Source organism: Amblyomma mixtum, chromosome 3, assembly GCF_055824585.1.
Source record: "Amblyomma mixtum isolate Tamu chromosome 3, ASM5582458v1, whole genome shotgun sequence".
In the NCBI taxonomy this organism is placed as follows: Eukaryota; Metazoa; Arthropoda; class Arachnida; order Ixodida; family Ixodidae; genus Amblyomma; species Amblyomma mixtum.
In genome coordinates, this window is record NC_143014.1 from 326,399 (window position 1) to 350,122 (window position 23,724).

Sequence of the window (23,724 nt, forward strand, 5' to 3'; positions counted from 1 at the left end):
CCAATTTTTTTTCCCAGGGTATTTACGTTACGCGTAAACTAACCTTTAATGTGCTCACCAGCTCCACTGTAGTACATAGCGGAGACAGAAAGTTCTGTATTACTGTTCCAGCGAAATCTTTCCTCCTAATTACTTTGCGTACCGTAAGGACCGTAACGAGCATGGCCCTGGTGTCTTTTTCGGTATCCACAACAGTCTCAGCAGTATACACCTTAGCACAGAAAGCAAGACAGGTGAAACGGCATGGTGCAAAGTCATGTTGGCTAATGGTTTCTCAGTGGTTATTGGGTCGTTTTACAGAGCTGCACTGATGCACCAGTAACTATATTCCCATTGGCGTTCACTACTGCTACCGCCCTAGCGTTTTCCTTCGTTCTGTACTTGGACGCGTCAACATACAGAACCATCTGTTTCTTCTTTAGGAACCTGTCCAACTCCAATGATCTCGCCGCCCGTCTTCCTTCGTGGTTCTTCGGGTACATGTTTCTGGGCACTGGTTTAACCAAGAAAGTGCTCCTAATTTGTCTTGTCTTCGCCCTCGTCTTCTGCCGGGTATCCTTTGGACAACACAAGCAGCGGAAGAGATCGCCATAGCTCTAGCCCTGACTGAAGCCAATCGGCAGGGACTGAGTTACTGGATAGCCACGGATTCTCAGGCTGCAGCAAGGGCGTACAGAGATGGAAGGATCGGCCGAAAAGCCGCGAGTATCCTCTTCGAACAAAAACAACACAGACATGGATCAAACAACACAAACATTCAACACACCATCATTTGGGTCCCTGACACTGGGGTTGAGGGAAATCTCATGGCAGACACCGTTGTCCGAGGGTTCACGAACCGGAGGGCGGGTTTGCCGGTGGAACCCTTCAGCACGCCAGAATCTTACGGGGAGGCAATGAAGGCGTTGTTGGGAGCGCGCAAGAAGTACTCGGCTCCGGCGGATATCATCGACAGAGAGCAGGCCACCACGCTCAGACGACTACAAACAGACACCTACCCAAGCAGAGCCATGTATCACAAAATGTGGCCGAACAGATACGCGAAAGAGTGCGTGTGGTGTGGGGGCTACGCCACAACGTACCACGCCACCTGGGGCTGCGAAAAAAGCCCTTTACTACCAAAGGTAAACAGCCCTAGTCTAGAGCAGTGGGAGGCCCTCCTGGCTGACTCCGACCCGAGCACTCAGCTTATGCTGGTGACGAGGGCCAAGGCAGCGGCGGAGGCCAACGGTATCCTGGACTAGGGAAGACCGACCACTGTAGCTCCACATCTATCTATCCCCATCCCCCTACTCCCTAACTCTTCCTTTTGAAAAAATAAATAAATGTTTTTACTACTACTACTACTACTACAGATCTGCACCACTAAAAAACCCTTTTTGAATTGAGCAACATCTTACTTACACTGGATTCAACTTATGTTATTCGTGGTGGTGATTTTAATCTGCCATATATAGAATGACACTCCCTTAAACCCAAAGTAAACACTACATCTCTGCTCTATACCACTTTACATGAAATGATTAACGCCCATTCCCTATTCCAGTTTGTTAAATGGTCTACTAGAATCGGCTCAAATATTGCTGATGTACTTGACTTAATTTTTCTGCAATGATCGCACCATCTCTTCTATCACCACGTTGCCAGGTTTAAGCGACCATGAAATTGTAATTGCAAGATTATCCTGCACTGCCGAACGCCGCAGGTATCCGCCACCGCGCTCAGTGTTTTACTGTGACAGAGGCGATTATGTTTCGATATCGCGTAAACTCGTTGCCTTTCTGCCCGAATTTTAATATCATATTTCCAATATTGATGTGCATTCCGCATGGCATATGCTAAGAACAGTATTACTGTTCTTACTACAGTCGTATGCTCCATCACGTGTCATTTCGTCGAAACATCGAACGGATAAGCATTGGTAGAACAAAGCGATTCGAACTTTGATAAACAAAAGACGCCGCTTATATCGCAGGTACTGTCAATCATCTGATCCTTCTCTGTATTGTAATTTGAAAGAGCTGAATAAGATCATAACTCGAGAGAGGCGGAGGGCAGAAAGTGCGTATCTTGCCATCCTTGGGGGGGGGGGGGGGGGGGCGTGGAACCGGCAAGATGACGGTGGCATTCACGCACTTGCTACTGCTTATGCAGGTTGTTTCCATCGACGCTGGTTCGGCAATAGCCCATCCGGATTGCTTTGGTGACGGTTCTTGCCGTCTGAACGCGACCAGCGACCCAGGCTTACATTCGGCGGCGGCAGACTTCGGCAGGTGCATCGCATGGTCTGAATTCGACACTTTTTGGGACTTCAGCTACCAACGTTGTATTGTGGGCGGAATCGGCGGCGAACTTCAGCTACAAATTCATCGGAGCGGCACTAGCCACCATAACTTGGTCAGGGGGCGTGGAACCGGCAACGTGACGGTGGCATTCACACGCTTGCCACTGCTTATGCAAGTTGTTTACATCGACGTTGGTTCGGCAATGGCCCATCCGGATTGCTTTGGTGACGGTTCTTGCCGTGTGGACGCGACCAGCGACACAGGCTAGGGTTCGGCGGCGGCAGGCTTCGGCAGGTGCATCGCATGGTCTGAATTAGACACTTTTTGGGACTTCAGCTGTCAACACTGTGTTGTGGGCGGAATTGGGGGTGAACTTCAGCTACAAATTCATCGGGGCGGCACTTGGTCAGCGGGGCGTGGAACCTGCAACATGACGGTGGTATTCACGCGCTTGCTACTGCTTATGCAGGTTGGTTCTTTCTACCATGTTCTTTAAAAGCCATATTTTGTACTGCCGGTTCCACCACATATTGTTTTTTTTCTGTAGCTGTTACTCGGACGCTTAGAGCAGTGCGGTCGAAACGTGTGCACGCGAAGCGACATTTTGCTCTTTTACGCAGTGCTTCGTTTTATTTGTTACTTCTGTTATGTGGTGGGGACATTGAATTTAACCCGAGACCAGGCAAGAAACTAACAGTTCTGCTAGAAGGTCAAAAGGCTATGTTATCAAGGTTAACATCTATTGAAGCGACACAAAACCAACTTACACTTGATGTAAATGATCTTAAAACACGTATTTTTTTTTATGGAGACAGCACTAGCAATAATATTCAGGGGGCACTTTGTTGACCTAAAGTGCGGTGAGGCGAAAGCCTTTAGCGCGGTGTCCCTGCTTGGGTCACTGATGTGTGGTTAAGATGTTAATGAAGTACACAATTGTTTGTGAATCTTAAATGCAGGAGACACTGGAGGGCGTTTGGGAGGCATCCGTCTGATTCGACGCCTTTCTGCAAACGCTCTCCAGCGTCCTAGACAAGGAGAACTACACATGCGTTGGCAGAAAGTAGCGCAGCCATTAGCACACTCGGCTGCGGAAGGGAAATATGCGGGTTCGAATCCCATCGTGCGCAAAGATCTTTTTTTCTGGTCCGAATAGAAAAGCATGACACCTGTGCTCACATCCTTCTGTCGACAACGATGAGGCATTAAAGCCTTTCGCCTTAAAAATTGGTGTTTTGGGCGTGACTGTAACCACAGTTGAGGAGCAGCAACATCAGATACATGAAACGGCGACAAGAACTAAAGAAAGAGTGGCTAACCTTGAAAACAGAGAGAGGAGGTGCAACCTTTTGTTTTACGGTGTCGTGGACTCAGTAGCAGATGGGACGGCGACAAAGACAGAACAACTGATTGCTGATTTATGTAAGGATTACCTTGGACTAACCACTGTTAGCATCGAGCATGCACATGGAATAGGGACTTACCATGTTGACAATAAGCGTCCGACACTTGTGAAGTTTCCTTCGTTTAAGGAACGTCAGACAGTGCTGCTTAAGGCGTATAAATTGAAAGGTACAGAAGACAGCATATCGGAAGATTTGGTACGTTCAACTCGTGAGAAAAGAACGAAATTGTAGGAGCTTGCTAAGCAGAATGGCACAGAGGGGAAGAAACCGACATTAAGATATGAGACGTTGCACCTAGATGATAAACAATATCAGGTTGACAGCGCGTCAGGGGGCGTGGTTCAGATATGACCGATTAGTTCGCAGACAGCCTTTCGGCCGCTTAGTGTTATGCTAATTAATTGCAGAAGTATAAAGAAAAAAGTTGAAGATTTCTTTTTACTTATCCGTTCGGTGCAGCCAGCGATAATACTGGACACGGAGTCGTGTCTTGATTGCTCTATATCGGGCTCGGAAGTTTTTCCCTTTGGCTATCACTGCTTTCGACGAGATAGAAATACGAGATGAGGCGGGGTGTTTGTTCTGGTACTCCGCGGTATACCATATGTATTACTGGATGGCAGTGCTACTGAGATTTAATGTTTTTTTTTTTTTGTAAACTACGCTTAGCAAATGGCAAAACCCTTGCTATTCGGTCGTACTACCGGCCTCCGAATGCAATCTACGAACAGATTGTCAAACTGTCGCAGCTAGTCGATACCATTAAATGTGACCACATTTTGTTAGGGGGGAACTTCAACCTGCCTAACATTGACTGGTTACACTATGATCCCAGAATTACTGCTTCTGGTAGTTCATATTCTGCTTTTTTATTTTCTTGACAACCATACGTTTCAACATGTTTGCGTGCCATCACGTCACGGTGGCACCGGTCATGTGCTTGATTTATTGTTGTGCAGCACTCCGAATATTGTATCAAATTGCACGTCTTGCCTGGTATTAGTGACTGCAATGTCTGGTATTAGTGACTGCTTACATTAATGTTGAAAATTTTCCAGTTGTAAAGAAACCACCTGGAAAAGTGTATGTTTACAACGTTTGGTATGGTTGTTCATCTGGTTATGTTCGTGTCACTTCAGGAGTGCCCCAGGGTTCAGTTTTAGGTTCTCTTTTTTTTCTTTTTATTAATGATATTGCTGAAGATATTCAGTCATCTTTCAGAATGTTTGCTGACCACTGTGTGGTGGTCTACGGGGGGATTGGTTATGCACGTAATCATGAACACTTGCAAAATGATCTGGATACAGTACTGGAATGGTGCACTAAATGGTAGATGTCTCTTAATGTGGAAAAATGTGTACGCGTAACTTTTACAAAAAAGAGGTCATATCAAATGAACTCTTATACATTAGGTAGCGCAGATTTACAAAGGGTTTCCGAACATAAATACCTGGGAGTTCTTTTTACGGGAGATCTAAGATGGGAAATACACATTAACTGCGTAAAGACTAAAGCTGCTCACGTGTTGGGATTCTTAAGACGCAATTTTAGACAGTTGCCAAGTAGTCTCAAAGAAAAGTTATATTTTACTAGTGTCCGCTTGTTATTAGAATACGCTTGCGTGTGTTGGGATCCGTATACTGCCGAATTTCTTGGTGTAGGTGAGAATATCCAAAACAAGGCAGTGAGGTTTGTTCACGAAAATTGGAGCAGAAATTTTATTGTGCGAGAAATTAAAAGCAAACTGAAATGGCAGGAGCTGAAGGAGCGCAGGAAAAATTTGAGGTTAAAATTTTTTCATAATATATACTACTGTAAAACCGGAATAAGTAGACATCAATTCATAAAACATTCATCTTGCGTATCCAAAAGGCGTGACCACTCTCTGAAAGTTCGTGAACTTTCTTTTAGAAGTGACGTTTTTCGTTACTCTTTTTTTTTTTCACGTACGATTAGAGACTGGAATGCTTCGCCACCTAATTTTGTTTCAGTACTAGCAAATGATGCTTTTTATCACGTTTTGCGCATGTGATTTCGATGTTATTTTTGTTACAAAGATCTACCCCCTGCTGTAATGCCTGAAAAAGGCGACGCAGGTAATAAGTAAATAAAATAAATAAATCAATAATGATTAAAAATAACCGTAAAGAAATATGGAAGTATGTAAAGAGAAAGCAGCGGGTAAGAGACGCCATTCCCGATATTATAGATGGCGTCAACTATAGCAATGAGCAATGATCTGGAAGGCAAAGCTGAAAAATTTAATCGGTGTTTTCAATCAGCCTTGTCTCTCTCGGCTTACCCTGCTAACGGTTTACAAACAGTAAATGAGTTTACAGAAATGGGTGACATCAATTTTTAAGAACATGGAATAGTGTTGCTATTGCAGAATTTCAAGGTGAAAAGAAGTACTTTGGCTAGTTGTTTCATAGGTGTAGTTGATGTCAGGACGGCGCGAAACAAACAAGGACGAGAGAGGCACAAGAACACAACAGGACAGGCACCAACGTGAGCTCGGTACCTGGCCCAGATCATATACCAAATTACATTCTAAAGAACTGTGCTGCTTCTGTTCCATCTTTTTAGTGACGTTCCTCCAGATATCACTGAATACCGGCGCCTTACCTGATGATTGGAAAAGCACCAATGTAGTCCCTGTTTATAAAAGTGGCAACAAAACAGAAACTGTGAACTACTGACCAATCTCTCTTACAACATATCGCTAAAAGACACCTCAGTAAAGAGCCTAAAAACCATTTTGTACCTTTTTGAAGACGTTTAACTAAAACTTGTTCTGAACTGTGACTAGAGCTATAACACGGGTGATTTCTGCTTTTGTTGTACATCTGGATGATGTGATGCTTTTGGTTTTGAGTATTTATGACGCTTTTTGTTGTAATTGTGTTACTGATGTTGAAATGGCACTGTAAATATTCCATTGATGCTGATACTTTATTTTTTTTTCGACTGCCTCACCTATAGCTGTCTTGTAAACAAACAACTGCGGCAATACGTTGCCTCAGCAGTGTGGGCGCAGGGTTCCTCTCAAGCTGCATTCAAGCAGCTTTTTTCCCTGCGTCTTCTCTCTCCCAGTGATACCTGTACCACTAAGAGCGACAAATAAACTTCAACTTCAACAAGTGTAATATGTAAATCGGTAGAACACATTTACACCAGTTTAATCAACCACCTTGAAATTAACGTTTTTCCCCATGCAGCATGGTTTTAGAAAGGGATTTTCTTGCGATACGCAATTGATAGAATTCACACATGAAGTTGCTGTGTCAATTAACAATAGTAATCAGGTTGACTGTTTTTTTTTGTAGATTTTCAAAAAGCTTTTGATTCGGTCGCACACAGTTTGCTGTTACTGAAGTTGTCTACACTCAAAATTCCACGTGTCCTGCTGAAATGACTGGAAGCATATCTTGTCGGGAGAAAGCAACGCGTCATTATCGAAACGGTAAACTCATCGGCCGCTGCAGTCTTATCGGGTGTCGCCCAAGGATCAGTTTTGGGTCCTCTTCTGTTTTTGATATTTATAAATCATAAAGCTACAACAGCTTTATCTTACCGGTACTCACCTATGGGGCAGAAACGTCGAGGCTAACAAAGATGGTTCAGCTTAAGTTACAGACAACGCAGCGAACTATGGAAAGAAAAATGATAAGTGTAACGTTAAGAGATCGGAAGCGGGCGGAGTGGGTGAGGGAAGAAACGCGGGTTAATGACATCCTAGTCGAAATCAAGAGGAAGAAATGGGCTTGGGCAGGATATGTAATGCGAAGGCAAGATTACCGGTGGTCCTTAAGGGAAACGGAGTGATTCCAAGAGAAGGCAAACGTAGCAGGGGGCGGCAGAGACTTAGGTGGGCGGATGAGACTAAGAATGGAGTGCATATTGCAACCGCGCAAAACGACGCAGGACAAGAAAGGAAAGCACAGGACAAGAAGCGGAACTTCAACTAAAGTTTACTACGGGAAAACCACATTTATACAGGAACCGTAATCACACTTGATAAACAGCCGAAACCATCAAATAACACAGGCACGAGGGCGCGCGTGGCACAAATTCGCATCTAGATAGTTTAACTCTTTCTTAGATAAAGATACTGAAGTGGAGCTGATGCAACGGTCATTTTATTTTTTTATGCAGTAGGCTTCGAAGATTTCCCTGCTAAGCTGGGTCGTCAATTTTTTTAAGACAATTGTGTCGCGGGACCTGGGTGTACAATTACTACAATGGCGACAATGTTTTGCCAGTTGCCCGCCTCCCGCCAATGATTCAACAGCGGCGCGATGCTCCTGAAGTCTGACATTCAGGCATCGTCCAGTTTGCCCAATGTAGCAATTCCCACATGTGAGGGGTATTTTGTACACCACCCCCGTTTGGCAGGCAACGTTTTGTACACCACTCCCGTTTTGCAGGAAAACCACTAAATGTGGTTTTCCCGTAGTAAACTTTAGTTGAAGTTCCGCGTCTTGTCCCGTGCTTTCCTTTCTTGTCCTGCGTCGTTTTGCGCGGTTGCAATATGCAACCATTGTCAACCACCAACTAGCCCGCCTTCACTTGTTACATGAGACTAAGAAGTTTGCGGGAATACGGTGGCCGCAGCTGGCAAAGACAGGGTTAATTGGAGAAAAATGGGAAAGGCCTTTGCCCTACAGTGGGAGTAGTCAGGCTGATGATGATGATGATAGCTGATCAGGTTTCTAGTTGTGTGAAACTGCTACTGGTCCTAGCGATCAAAATGCAATTCAACAACGAGCGTTCGTCGAACCGAACAGACACGCCCAATGTTTCAAGAGCAGGACACACTTTGGCCGCCAGACGTGGGGCTCGAATATGGGGGGGGGGGGGGGATAAATACGTTCTGCCCGCTTAACCGCGGCTGACACTATTCAAAGCCGTCGCAGCACACCTCGTGATCGATCGCGCTACCGAGCGCGCGCCAACCACGGCGGGCCATGCTCTGAAGGAGGAACAAAGAAACAAGACACTGGCTAACACAAACAAGCATTTATTGCTACAACAATAACGCCAGCTAGCAACATAATACGCTAAGGAATCGAGGTCGTCCGACTCACCAGCACGGTTATGAGCGAGTGTTCGCCCACGCTAAGGCAGGTGATACTCTGAGGCCGGACGGGGCGAGATGCAGGAGAACGTTCCTCGCCGCGAGGCCTCGCCCCGCAGACGGAGAGCGAAATACCACGCCTGAACGTCAACGCGCATCGAGTTTCGAGCTGCAGTAATGCCGTCCGTGGCGCTGGTGTCGCTGGGATGCAGGCGCCCTCTGTTATTAGTTAAGGTAACTAATTAAGGAGGGTGCATCGCGGGAAAAGAAACCAAAGGTGATGAGTAGGGCGCGTCGCCACAAACGCCAAAGCATCAAAGCCTCTAACCCCCTAGAGAGAAGAGAACTGGCAAAGCTATCAAGGCTAATCAATAAGCTCAAGGTAACCGATATAAGGAAGTAACCGATATAAGGTAACCGATATACTGAAGAGAATCGAGAATGCTTAAGAAACGAAGGTAGCCTAAAAGCTGTGAAGTGGAACTAGGCATAGGGAAAAATCAGATGTATGCGTTAAGAGACAAAGGGGGAAGTGGCACTAGCAATATGAATAAAATATTGAAGTAGCCGAAGAGTTCAACACAAATCTATACAGTAGCCAATGTAATCAGGACATTAATAGAGAGGCAGTAGAGCACAACAATGGGACATCCCGCCACTAACGAAAGAGGAAGAAAGCCTTGAGAGCAATGGGAGGGGCAAAGCACCTGGTGAGGTTCAAGTGTCAGTAGTATGTTGAAGAATGGTGGGGAGGTTGCGCTAGAAAAACTAGCCACTCTGTATACGCAGTGTCTTACGACCGCGAGCGTACCGGAAGCTTGGAAGAACGCTAACATTTCCTTAATCCATAAGAAAGGGGACGCAATGGACTTGAAAAATTAGGCACCATTCAGTTTACTGTCCGTCTCCTACAAAGGATTTAGTAAGCAATCTTCGGTTCTATCGGGTTAAAAATTCTCATATATTGAAGACGTTTAATAATAGATTGGAACAACGCACGCACAAATTCCTAATCCACACGCAGACCAGCTGAAATGGTGCTGTTTTAGGCGTCCTTTCGGCGTTACTTCGTAGTCGGCCGTTACCATCCGCACAGAGTGCAAGCGTCTGCGTTCTGCTTTAATTGGCCGACAGCTGCACAGGGGTGGATTCTGGAAGACAATAATAAGGATAATACTACTGGCTATAAATTGACAACAGCAACAGGCTGCTGTAGTCATCGGGAGCAGGCCGTAAAAAGACATTTTTACACACAAACTCTGTTACTTTTTGAGGCTTTTCTTTTTTTTTCGAATTTTTTGGCTCCGGAAGGTGGGGAGAAGTGCGGAGTACTTATTCGAATGTATACGGTAATTTTGGCTATATGAGCATTAATGTAATTTACGAACATTAAGATTCCGAAAACAGGAGGACCCTATGGATTCATACAGAACTGTAGCTTATGGGAACTCGCCCCGCTTTGTTCACTTTCGTTGCTTCCCCGCGATGCGTCCCCCAGTCCTCCCTCTTCTTAGTCACCTTAACTAAACAGGGAGCGAGCGACACCAAAGCCCCTTGATAATTTCAAAGTACCGCCACTCTTAGAACTTCGCCGCCGGCGCGCGACCTCCTCGCATCCTCCTCGTCTTTGCACTCCCGCGCCGCAGGCATTGGCTGCACGCTAAGCTTTGCTTCACGCCGATTGGTCTCCATGCCGTTGCCATAGAAACGCGCGCAGCTTATGTTTTGCTTGTGATTTTGTTTTCTGTTCGCGCCATTTTTCGCGTAGCCTGCGCGCAGCGGACGTCGGACGCATTGTTTTCTGTGGTGTGCGCTCGCATTATGCTAGGATGCTGTGCATTTAACTGCAGTAAGAGCCGTGATGATGGCTTCGCCATTCTCACCACTTTCACGTGAACACGTGTGCGGGCGAAGCGAGCGACAAACTCACCCTTATCGTGACTTGCATTTGCATTCCCCCACGTGATGTTGCAGACCACTTAACATTCACGTGACCTTTCTCTGACGCCATTAGTCCGTACAACTCTTCTTATCACGTAATCAAACTTCATGTTACTACGTTGTAACGTCGTCAGTGCAATGTGACCTGCAGTTCAAGTCCGCTCTTTCATTAGTCACTTTTCACTCACAAGGTATCGGTAATTAGGTGTCACTATTTAGTCCTCTACTACCACCAGTTCAAGTACTGTTAATCTGATTACATTTGGAGAACTTCGGTTGTTTAAGCATCTAATTACTATTCGCCAATTAGATAATTATATTCATTTATTACGTCGAGTTCAAATACTGTTAACTTGATTGCATTTTGAGCATTTTTGGTAACTTCATTCGCTAATTACTTCTGACTAATGAAGGGTGACTAAATGGCGGTCACCACTGGCTCCTTTACTACCTCCAGATCAAGTGCCGTCCAGTTCATTACATTCCGAGCATTTTTATCCGTTTTATTCACTAATTACTTGTCACTAATTATGAGCCGGTAGTTAGGTGCACCTGTTTAACTCTTTACTACCTCCATTACAGGTACTGTCTATTTCATTACATCCAGAACATTTTTAGCCGTTTAACACACTAATTATTACCACTAATTGGGGGTCAGTAATCAGGTGTCACAATTTAGTCCTTTACTACTTCCATCCAGTTCAGGTACTGTTCGTTTGATTACATTCGGAGCATTTTGGACATTTAATTCACTAAATAATATTCAGTAATTAGGTACTAGCATTTGGTCCTTTATTACGAAGCATTTTTAGCCGCTTTATCCACTAATTAGGGGCCACGACATTGACGCTTCCAACTCAAGTACTAACAATTTCATTTACATTCAGTGCATTTTTGGCGTTCTGGTGTTCTGAATAAAACATTCACCAATTACACTTATGAAATTGACAGCCGCTAATTAGCAGTCACTAGTCATTCACTGATTTTCTATGCACTGTTAATTAGTACTGCTCTCATGCTTCTCTGCTATGCTGCATCGCACTGAAAGAACGCCATCGGACGCACGGCACCGGTTTTTCCTCTCAACGGTCCATAAAACGATTTCACATTAAAATTCTGCAGGTCACGTGTGCCAGCTCCTATTATTGCGGTCGATGAGTGGTTGCCGGCGTCGCTGGCACAATCCTGTACTGCACTGTCATATGGTTCAGAAGCAACTGACTAGAGCTGAGTTCACATTAGGAAACCGAACACTTGGTCTTTCTCTGCACTCGCGACTATTTTGTCATACGGCGTGCCAAACATAATACAAGCGCTTTATTAAGCGCACGGACTGAACAAAACCTAACACAGATAGCTATTGCCAACGGCAATTTTAAGTAGATACGCGCACTTCAACATCGTATTTCGTGACACAGAAAGATTATGAAGCTTCAAATCCACACAAAAATTTGTTTCGGAAAAGAGCGCCCTATTCAGACGGCATAAGCAGAAACGAAAACTACCCGAAAAGTAACTTTCAGCATTACCGGTGCTTTTTCACCATCTATGAAGACCTGCTCACTCAGTGAGGCCCCCAGACAGCCCGAAAACAAGCGCCAGCATTCCATGCTGCGGATGGCCTACGGGCGCCTGTATGGAAAGACAGCCCTTATTTCCCTGGTTCCACTCAGCAAATCACACAAACTTGATATGCCGCTGGCCCTCTCGTAGTGTAAAATTAAAAATAAAGGAGATCCCCTATGCTCCCTGGTTTCGGTGACTGTATGTCATAATGAGCACCTCTTTGCATTCCGCAATCTCTCGTAGTTTGGCTTGTAATAATTATTCGGATGGGTTAATATGCGGATGCGCAAAGCTGATTTGTAGATCCCCTTTATCATTGGCTAAAACTGCGGCTGAAGTCGCAGCAGCAGATCTAAATTTCGCGAAGTGAAGGCTGCTTAGTGCTCACCTTTCGGCATCGACTGCAGCAGAAAAGCACCGTATTAATGAGATTTTGCCTTGGCTATTTTAACAGCTGTGTTAAGGTATATAATAATGGCTGTTTGACATTTTCAGAAGTAATTCAAACACCTACTGAATTTCGCAGCCTTGGCGGGGGTGCAAACTCCCATTTACTTCGTAAAATCACCTCGTTAAATGCGAAATCACACGTTTTTGAGCCGCCAAAACCGGCTTCTAGAAGGCTTGCCTGCCTTACTAGCCCCGGCATGCTTGCAGATGCGGTTAAAGAAGCCCGAACAACGAGCTAAGTTTCCAAAGTTTGCCGAGCTCGGAAGTCACGACGAGACGAGCAGCCGTTTGCCAACGCTTATTGAACGTGCCCGGCTAAGATTGTGGTCATAAATGCTATACTAAACCATCATGTTTCACTAATACAAAAGAGTTCAAGGCGAAAAGTACGTTTGCACTCCTTAAATACGTTTTTGTATACGCACGTGAGCCACCGTCTGCTGGCGTTCCTCAAACAGGAAGTAGCAGACGAGGATGGATCGATAGACGATAGGAGCATCCCCTTTTAAATGGGGTGGTGACAGTTGCCGCGATGCTCGTTTCATAAAGCGGCCGCAGCGCCACCGCCTAGCGAGCGATCGCGTGGCTCTGCTCCGGTCCCCGGCGCGCCGGCACTCTTTGCAAACTGACACTATCTAAAAACGTTGATTGTGTGCAGTGAAGCGTCAGCAGTAATTGTTCACTCTGCCGTGGTGAACTCGGCTTCGCCGCAGCCGCCGGAGCCGCCTTACTGCGTAAGCACAGCACGGGTTGTTGTGCATTGAAGCTTTCGTACTTGTCAAGGAGCGAGGTAACGGAGCGTGAAGGTAGCGTCTACCTCAGGAAAAGTAAGCCCAAAGGGAAGCCTCACTGAGTACTGTTTAGTAAGGCGTATATAAAAATTCACCGAAGGTACGCGACCCTCTCTTAAGTCATCCTCATGGAGGTAAGGAGCGTTCCACAATTTGGCCCTTAAAATGCGCTTGTGTGCGCACCGTGTTCACCGTCCTTGTCGCTTTCGCGCAGCAGCTACTGCACCTCTAATCACTCGACTATCGGTGCGCGGAATCTTCTGACCTTTCTAGTTGTCATTTCTTCTAACCTAAATTGTTGGCGGTTCAGCAGCTGTTTACAGTTCATTCAAAAGTGCTTGTTTGATTTTAGAAAGTTTTAGTATAGCGCTAGCGTGACAGCGGACCTAAGAGAAATTACGTTAGCGTGCCGCAAGTAACTTACTTCCACAGACAGTTTTAGTATAGCGTTCTGAAAATTTTAAACGCGATCTGCTTGACACGGAGGCGAAAGGTCCTTCTAAATTAATAATAATTAGAAGAATCTTTATTTCGCCACCATGCAGTACATAATGGCAGGGAGCCCATAGTAAAAGCTGTCCTATGACAGCTTGACTGTGCAACGGGCACTCGGCGTTGATATTTGGCGGCAATACAGTGGCTGAAAACATGAGGTAAATAAATGGGCAATGTGCAGTCTTATGGCACAATTTCAGAACTAGCAAAAACACAAATATACAATAGTAAATAGTACGAATTTAAACATGCGGTCAATAAATGAAGAATGAAATTGCGACATAGTGCAACAATACATTTAGCAAGCAGCAGATACAATTATACAATTTCGAACAGTACAAGCCGGGAAAAAAGAAATCATTTTACATTATTACACATTCTACAATGAGAATAACAAGCTACAGCGAAATTCGATCTAGACAAAGAAAATAGTGCTTTAGTTTGTGATAAGTGATGTGCTCAAAACCAACATTATGTACAGCCTGTGTCAAAAGGGTGTTTGTTTCTGAAGCACACTGTCTAGTTCGTAATGCATCTCCAGCGCTCCAGATTTGCTGAAGGTAAGAAGATTTTTGGTCCTGTCTCCTCCAATGGGTAGGACTACCACGAATGTTACAGGAGTCCCACTGCGAGGCTTTGAAGTAAACCCCCTCGTCTCTAAACTTTTGACAAAGACTGTACATGAAGGTTGTGAAGCAGTCGCGGCAGTTTATTTTCTGGTGTTTCGTAGCCGTAATTAGTTCTATATGTTTTAATATTCCATTGACCAATGCATCTTGTGTTGTAGGCTTGCTTGCGTTTTTGTGTGTTGGACAGCTCGCGGAGAAAATATGTTGTGTTAGTAATTTCATGCTTAGAGGCACGACGTAAGCGGAAGTCATATATTTTGGTTGACGGCAGAATTCTGTATTCGAAAAAGAGTTCCTTTGTGTGATATGTTCTGGGTACATTTGCATTGATTCTGATGAAATTTTTCCGTAAGAGATGTGTAGTCTTTGCAAGTTTTGGTGTGATGTTGAGACCAAAACTAAACTGCAGTAATTGAGGTGGGATTGAAAGATTGAGTGATACATAGGAAGCAGCGCAGTGACTGGCAGTATTTGACGATTTCGATAAATGAGGCCGAGTATTTGAGAAATCTTTGTTACAGTGTAATTGACATGATGTCCAATGTTTGCGTTCTATTTTTGTTGCCAACGCCATGTTTTTAGGGGCCGTGAACCTAGTCAAGCCCAGTTACAGGCTTTTTGTTCACGGTCCTCAGCATCTGTAATGTTCATGTTGGAATAAAAAATCATGAAAAAAAATGATGAAATGCAAATCATCCCAAGATATTTGTTCATTAAAGAAGACACCTAGTGATTTAAATACTTGAACTACTTCTAGGCGGACGGAGTTAAAATTTATTTCCTTGGTTAGGTTTACTGGCTTGTTCTTAGCTCTAAAGATAACTTTTTTCTTTGCAACGTTCACTTTCAAGTCGTTCTTCTGTGACCACTCGTTTAGATTTTCTAAACCACGATTTATTATTTTTATAATATAATTTATGCTGTCGCCAGAAAATAATATGATGGTATCATCCGCACATATTACGAATTTTGGCACAAGGCACCGTTAAAACTTCGTTAATGTCGTTAATGTAAGTGTTAAAAAGAAAGGGACCTAGAATACTACCGTGTGGAACGCCACGGTGAACTGGTTTTATTTTGGATAGAAAGCCATTAATGCTGACTTCTTGTTTATGATAGGTGAGGGAAGAATTTATTAAAGATGCTGCTTGACGCAATAAGAGTTCATAGTTTAGGAGGTCGAATCCTTTTGTGAAGTCAATAAATATACCAATTGCTATTTTATTTTGATCAAGTTGCTGTAGTATATATTCTTTTTGATCTAGTAGCGCGAGTTCTGTAGAAAGATGCTTGGGAAATCTGTAGTGGGAAGTGGTTATTATGTGATGTTTTTTGTTAAATGCAATGAAGCGCTGATGTATAATTTTTCAAGTGGCTTGGAAAATATTGGCAATACAGATATAGGCCTACAGTTGCCTAAGTCGTTTCGATCGCCTTTTTTAAATATTATCGATACTCGTGCAGTTTGCATGTGTTCAGAAAAGACCGCTTCGGAGATGCATGTATTGAAGATATGTGTGAGGCAGGGCACAATATGGTAAAGAACATATTTCATAGGTTTTTTCTGTAGTACTGGAAAATTGCAGCGCAGCAGTAACAAGGACGAGACGAGAAGGACGCAAACAGAAGCGCTGACTAACAACTGTGTTTTATTGCTCTGAGCCAGCCTATATAAGAACTAGGTACAAAACAACAAAACAGAAACCAACACATCACCTCACGCATTCGTGGCACGGTTATCGGAATTGTCTCCCGTTCCTACAATCTTTCGTCCTATCATTGGCGTTCAGAAATGACATTTCTTTTTCACTAAGGCGCACAGAGGGGTTGCTGACACACTTATCTGCGTATTTTTATATCGCCAGAGCTTCTGCTATCAACCTTGTGGTGGTGTCCCGACACTGTAGTCCATCGATATCATGTGTAGAACAATTATTGAGTTCACAAACACAGTCATCACCTTGCTTTCCTCAAAAGGATCAAGAAATGTAGTCTCGCTATTGGGAGTAATACTGATAAGGTCATTATGCTGACAGATGGTGCCGGAGAGAATTACGAAATGCGTGTTGAATTCATCTGTTAACTACTGCCCCGATATGTAAACACTTGCTCACTTGCTCAGCGGCGGTGGCGGAAGCAACAACGGCAAAGAGTAACTGCAAATCCTGCATGTTGCAGTTCTTGGCCAGGCTTGCAGCGATACATCTGGTGAACTAAAGTGGCAAGATCGACGACGATCGGCCCCGCAAGATAACGACACGAACAGCGCCAGCCAGGGGCGTATAAAAGGACAAGGCTCACCTGTGCTCCCCACACTTGCTCAGCGGCGGTGGCGGAAGCAACAACGGCAAAGAGTAACTGCAAATCCTTCATTTTGCAGGTTGGTGTGCTTATTAAAGTCATAAGAAACCTTCTGCCAAACGCCGCCGCCGCCGCTTGAGTCCGTGCTGTTGCTGTAATTGTTTTCTATTATGCCGCATGCTTTTCCATCGCGGGTGCTATGGGTGAGCTTGTTTGTGATATATGCCTGGTTTGTAATCAGTCACTTTCAGCAGAGGGCTCGTCCCTTACCTGCTCAGAATACCGATACGGTTACCACTTAGGCGCTTGTTCTAATATGGCCAAAACTGCCCACAAAGCAATGACAGATATCGATAAAAAAAAGTTAGACCTGTCAAACATGTGTAGCTTCAGCTGCTCGAGGCTCAAAATTTGCAACAAAGGTACAGAATGAGCAGTCTCTAAGAGAAAGGATGCCAATGGAAATCAACAAAAAGCTCTGTGAACTACAGGAAATCAAACAAAGTTAGATGTCTTTTTCCAGGTCAAAGAGACCGTGGAAAGTATGCAAAAGTCTGTTCAGCATCTTTCAGATCAGTACGATGAAGTGCTGACCGCCGCCGCGGTGGCTCAGCGGTTATGGTGCTCGGCTGCTGTCCCGAAAGACGCGGGTTCGATCCCGTCCGCGGCGGCTAGAATTTATTTGGAGGAGAAATTCTAGAGGCCCGTGTACTGTGCGATGTCAGTGCACGTTAAAGAACCCCAGGTGGTCGAAATTTCCGGAGCCCTCCACTACGGCGTCTCTCATAGCCTTAGTCGCGTGCGCACGCATACACACTTCGCTTGCGCCCTGGACATACGCACCGGTTGCTCTCCTGCGATTCCTCAGTTTGTGAAACACAATTCTACATATATTTTTTAATATTTATTTTATTCGAGCCAATCGGTATTCATTAATAAACCATGCATGTAAACCTGCCCAAAAAAGATTAGATTTTAGTCATAAAAAAACTGCAGTAATTCTGAAAATTTTAAATTCGAAATCGAATTAATCGACATTGAAAAGTCACGCTTTTCGAAAAAAATTGACCATAGAGGGTTTTGTTAAAAAAAAACCAATGCGGTTTTTAACGTTGGCTATCCGTGTATTTCCTATTCTGTCTACAAAATTGTGTGCTGATGGGTTAGGCTGTTCGAAAAATAACTCCTACCTAAAAGTTTATCGTTATTACTGAGGAAGACAAATCTGTAACATAGCTTTTCAGCCTACCCCCTTACAGAGAGTACAGAGAACAAAACAAAAGATAATGCAAATTATTCATTTAATGCCTACTGTAATTGAAGGTCATGAAAGAAACACGAACTACAATATAAGCAAGCAAGACATTGGGACAGAAAAGTGGGGCATGTACCGTCGGGTGTAACCTTAAAGGAAAACATAAAAGCAAAGCATGAAAAAAGGTTCAAACCACGAAATAAGTCAACAAGATTTAGGGGGAAAATGTTGTAGTGCACAGTGCAGTGCAACCTTCGCCGCAAACATGAAAACAAACTATGAAAAAAAAAGATGCAAACCACGAAATAGCAGAACGAGACAGAGTGGTAAAAAAGCACAGTGAGGTGTAACATTTAAAGCAATATACTCTAGAGCTGATCCCGCTTTACTTGAGCTTCCCATTTTTTCCTTCGCTCGGAGTCTCGGGGGAAGCGAAAACAGCGTAGGCCTTAACGCGTTGACCCGGCGCACATTGGCACACAACAACCCGTCATGCTGCCTCGGCGGACTTGACAAGCTCCTCAGTCATGCGGTAGAGCACTGTCAAACAAATAAAGCCACCAGCGATCGTCCGCAGCCACTGGGCCTCGAAAAACGGAAGCTCAGCTGCTTGCGCCAAGCAATAGACGATATGCGAAATTGCTTGGCGGTCTGGCAACACCGCGCCCACAACTTCCGGTTTCCATCTTGGCGCGGTCGAGCTCGTCGAGCTGGTGCATCGTTTGCTTTGCGTACTTTCTTCTTGCGAGTGGAATTTCAACAGGCAAGCTTCAGCTGCTGCGTTGTTTTCACAGCTGATCTTTGACCAAATGTAGGTGCTTTCAATAAGCGCCAGCTTACTCCTACCTGCGTCCTCAGCTTCGCTTGAAGTCTGGCGCTGATGATCGCAATAATCGACACTCGAAAGTGAGTTGGAAAGTCGAACCGTGACCGTGTGCTGTTGTCGTTTTAATGCTCGCATTAAAGCACCAGTTCAAGCATCACGCATTATCATGGCTATTTTACTCCCAGGTGGACGTGAATTCATCTGGTAGGGTAGCGAGCGGTTATATTGCGGTGAGTGCGCACGTGTGTTGACAAACTTCTGTGACAGTGCGAACTTTCGTTCGCGCCGACGCCAGGAGCTTCGTGCATTGCAGTATAATCACACAAGACCCTCGACCAGCTGCGTAATTCGATTCCTTTACTGTAATGTGCAATGCGCATCTGCGGTTTTCAACGTCACCGTTTCAGAGCCCGGCGTCGGTTGATTTTCGCCGCAATTCGTTGAAACCGCGTCTTGCTTAAGACGTAGTTGAAGCGAGTATTGCGATGTTGTCAATCAATATTACCAAGAGGAAAGTGGGCATATATAATTCAAAATGTAAGCAAAGACGCAGTCTTTTTTTTTTTTCAGATAAGCACTGAGCTACCGCGGCGGCTTGATTAGAGAAAGAGCGTACAGCTGTAGGTGCCTGCACGGACTCGATACGCTGGTCAAGTTGTGTGTGCAGGGGCGAAATTAGCATGTTCGGTTGCTTCCGAAACTTAATTAGCTTACTCCCAAACTTGGACAAATGGCTTTGTTGCGAAGCAAGCTGTTGAAGCTTGCCACAACGATAATAAAATCTGATGGCCTGAAGCGTTTTCAGAACACTGTTGCATGAACTTTCTAGCTTAGAAATGCGTCCCTCCTTCATAATAAAGTAGCTATATTATTCGCTTCTTTTTTTAGATTTTCGTCGCCGCAGATATGGAAGGCATAGGAATCCTCAAGAAATAAAGCATTCGCACCTCAGTTTTTATACGTAGGGTGTATTGCTTCACGAAGACTCCTTAACGCGAATAACATATGCGCATGGTCCAGAGAGTTTGCTCGCCCTTCTAAAACTAATTGAACACGTAGCAAACTAAGCAGTAATCGGCATATGGTTCTTCGAGTGAACTTATTTCGCCACGGCACGAGCGATTGGCCCGCTCAAAAAAATTACCTTCTCTATTACGTTGTTCAAGTATGAGTCTATATATATTCACGCCCGACCGGGGAGTTGATAAATGCACGAAATCGGCTTCTAATTTTGATCAGAGACAACAAAGGCTGTAGTCCTTATCTTAAATTAAACGCAAATCACCTCGAGAGATTTGTCAAAAAAATTCAGGGGGCACTTTGACTGTCTAAAGTGCGTAGAGGCGAAAGCGTTTTCCGCACCACTTTCAGTGCTTCTGTGGCACTGGTGGCGTCACATGTAATTGAGTACTAATTACTAAGTGATGACAAATCACTAATTAAAGGTTAATTACTGATTAATGCTTGAATATTAATTAACTGCTAATTAAGCTTAAGCTTAAGCTTCGCCTTTAGGAGTGGAACGCGACAGCGTGTTGTAGCGCTGCCAGGGAGTCCACGGAACGCCACCACCCGCTCGGCGCGATGCCTTGCCGTTTCAACGCAACGGTTTTTGAGGAAAGGAAATGGCGCAGTAAAACTCTGTCATCTCGGTGGACACCTGAACCGCACCGTAGAGGAACGGAGGAAATGGGAGTGAAAGAAGAAAGACGAAGATGGCCCGTAATGAAGAAAATGAAAATTGTATTTGAGGAAAGAAAATTACGCAGTAACTGTCTCACCTATCTCGGTGGACACCCGTCAAAATTCAGGGGGGGGGGGTGCACTTTTTTGACCTAAAGTGTGGTCACTGATGTGTGGTTAAGATGTTAAGCTTCGCCTCTCAGAGGAACGCGAGAGCGTCTTGCAACGCTGCCAGGGAGTCCATAGAACGCCATCGCCCATTCGGTTCTACGCCTCGCTCGTCGGTAAATTGGTTTTTCAGGAAAGGAAATGTATTTCTCTCTCATATCTCGGTGGACACCTAAACCTCGCCGGAAGGGAAGGGAGGAGGATGGCAGTGAGCGAAGACACCGTATTCACTAGACGTGCCTTTGTTCATTCCAAACCATCGAGCTGGCATGGCGGAGTGGATAGCATGCTCGTCTCGCACTCCGAAGACCGGGGTTCGATTCCCGAGCTCGACCAATTTCTTACCATGTTTGATTTATTTATATGGCCTGACTAGAGAAGTTAATTAGGCTAATTGGGTAATTAAGCAATTAACTAAGCTCAGTCCCACTTACTTGGAGCATCACTATATGGTCCCTTCAATTGGTTGCATGGTTACTAGCCAAAGTACAATTGGCCCCGTTTGAAATTGGCGCACTGTGACGTCATGACCGTTTCGACCAACTGAAAAGCGTGACATTCTCTGTCGACAACTGCTGCTTACAACGATCAGACATTAAAGGCTTTCGCCTTAAAATCAGCGCAGAAAGCGAAAGCTGCGCACTGATCCGCGTGCTGACACATGATACCTCGCATGGCGTTTTGTGTTACTAAAACGTTGGGACGGAGTAAAAAAATAGAAAAGCGAAAAGCTGGAACGCACCTAGTTCTAGCACGCATCGTAGTGTCTTTTCACAGAGGAGAGGGTAGCGCAACACTGCATTGGCATTTTACTTTTCAAACGAAGCGCAGCCGTTTTAACCCAACTCTGGGCAGCGGTTTCGTTTTCTGTACCGTGCCAACATGGAGGACTTAGTTCTCGGAGCGTCGAGAGATGGCGCTGCGCATTTCGCATATCGTCTATTGGGACCAGCCCGACCATGAGCCCGACCGACCGCTGTGATTCAAAATGGCGCCGCAGGGAGAGAGAGGCGGCGTTGGAGCGGTCAAAGGATGGCACCACCCTGAACGGCGGCGCTGGCATCGAGGCACCCTACAAGCGCCACGCGCTGGCACAGCGCCCCTAGCGGGAGGAGCGGGAGTCAGGTGGTGGCTGCGGCCGCGCGCGACCGCGCGAGTTGGGGCCCAGCTTTTCCTCCGGCTGTCGTGACGTCACGTCACGTGGTTGCGCTCAAGGTCAATGGTGGCTGCCCGGCCGCGCCCAATGGCTGAACTGAGTGATTGCAATATGCAACGCATAAAAGTGCTCGCCGACACACCCGCCGAGTTGTGGAAAGCAACACAAAGAGGAGTGCATATATGAGTTCGGGTGTGTTGCTTTCCAGAACTCGGCGGGTGTGGGGGGCAGTTTTTTGGGTGCCACGCTATTTCGCCGATTTAGCTTTAGCGTCGCCCGCTCACCGAAACACCCAAGGGCCATTAGCGTTCTGCGCATGCGCAGTAGCGTCCCGCTATTCTTCTCAGCCTCAGCCAATGTACGCGCCTATCACAAACGCCATCCGGTCGCCGCATTCTTGACTGACTCCATATCCAACGCATCATCACCTTTGAGGAACAGGTACGAGCGCCAGAATCCTGGAGACGCGCCCTCAGGGTCCGACCCATTCCCCCAAAATATCACACTCTGACCATAATGGCCGTCGCCAGGCGCGTGCGGAAGCACTGGAGCGACATTATGGTCGACAACAACACGTCTACTACGTGGACATTGTCGGTCTCCCGTGGGGGGTGGTTCACCGCAGCAGTGGTCCACTAGACCTAAACAGTGGCAGGACTCACGTTCCGCGGCTACTGCACAACACATGTGGAGGAAATCGCGATAGCGCTCGCCCTCTCCCTCCCACAAGTGAAACACGTCGTGACCAACCCGAAGGTGGCCTGTCGGAATTATGAGCTGGGTTGGATACCTCCTCTCGTCTGGCGCATCCTACAAAATTGCTGTCGGTGCAGCAACCCTCCAAATTGCAACCTTATCTGGGCTCCCGACCACCATGGACTAAAGGGCAATGAGTTAGCTGATCAGGCGGCCCGCGCGCTTTCGCCCCGGGCGTCCACTGTCTTGTGCGTCCACTGTCACGGCAACACGGCTCACAGCAGGGACCGGACACTGTCAGCTGAAAAATGTTAGTTACGAGCAGGTGTCATTTTGATAAACTTCAAACAAAACTGTGCGAACAGGTGAAACGCGCGAATGCGGCGAAATACACGTACAAGGACAACATCCTTTTACGAACCTTGTTTGCGGAACACTGATGCACCGAACGGAAGATGACATCTGTCAATGATTTGCAAGCATTCCTCCATTCTCCGGCGTTATTCTGTGCCCCCTAAAAGCTATAAGTCCCACAGCACGGCCAACAGTGCGTTTTGCTCGATAAATGTTTGGCACCGTGAGGCTATAAATCGGGCTCCCGACCAGTCGCTCACAGTGTGTTAGGAGCACTAAGAACAAACGTGCGGATGCAATCAAGGTTTTCGGAAGTCTGGAAGACAATTTTCGGTGCACCAGCTTCTTGTTTTCATGCTTTTAGAAAGTCCTACGAGTTTACTTTTTTTCCTAGTTGTTTTGAAAAGCCCACTCCCGTGTTGTCACTACGCGGGTGCAATGAGCGTTTTCACAAGGAGGTGACGGAGCCTTCGACACAGAAGTTTCCGAATTTTCAGTTTTTCCCAATAGTCTTTTTTTCCCAATAGTCTTGAAAATTAAGTTACCGTACTAACTACACGAGAACGCTCATTTTCGACACGTTTGCCCATTTTTTTTTTCAAGTTGACCACATTGTATATAACACTCGAAAGAAGTTGTGTATTG

At 45.5% G+C, this 23,724-nt stretch overlaps 1 protein-coding gene across 8 annotated transcripts in view; it reads left to right on the top strand.

The window, feature by feature from the left end:
* Nucleotides 1-23,724, top strand: part of LOC149349077 (octopamine receptor beta-2R-like) — a 507,633-nt gene that overhangs the window by 12,056 nt on the left and 471,853 nt on the right. Inside the window, exon 2 of one of the 8 annotated variants that reach the window (XM_089578056.1) lies at nucleotides 16,819-20,871. The exons of the other annotated variants lie outside the window; for them this stretch is intronic. Coding sequence (XP_089434182.1) covers nucleotides 16,819-17,045 — 227 coding nt within the window. The 3' untranslated portion in view covers nucleotides 17,046-20,871. Of the gene's footprint in view, nucleotides 1-16,818; nucleotides 20,872-23,724 lie in introns of those variants that run through there. 8 annotated transcript variants of the gene reach the window in all.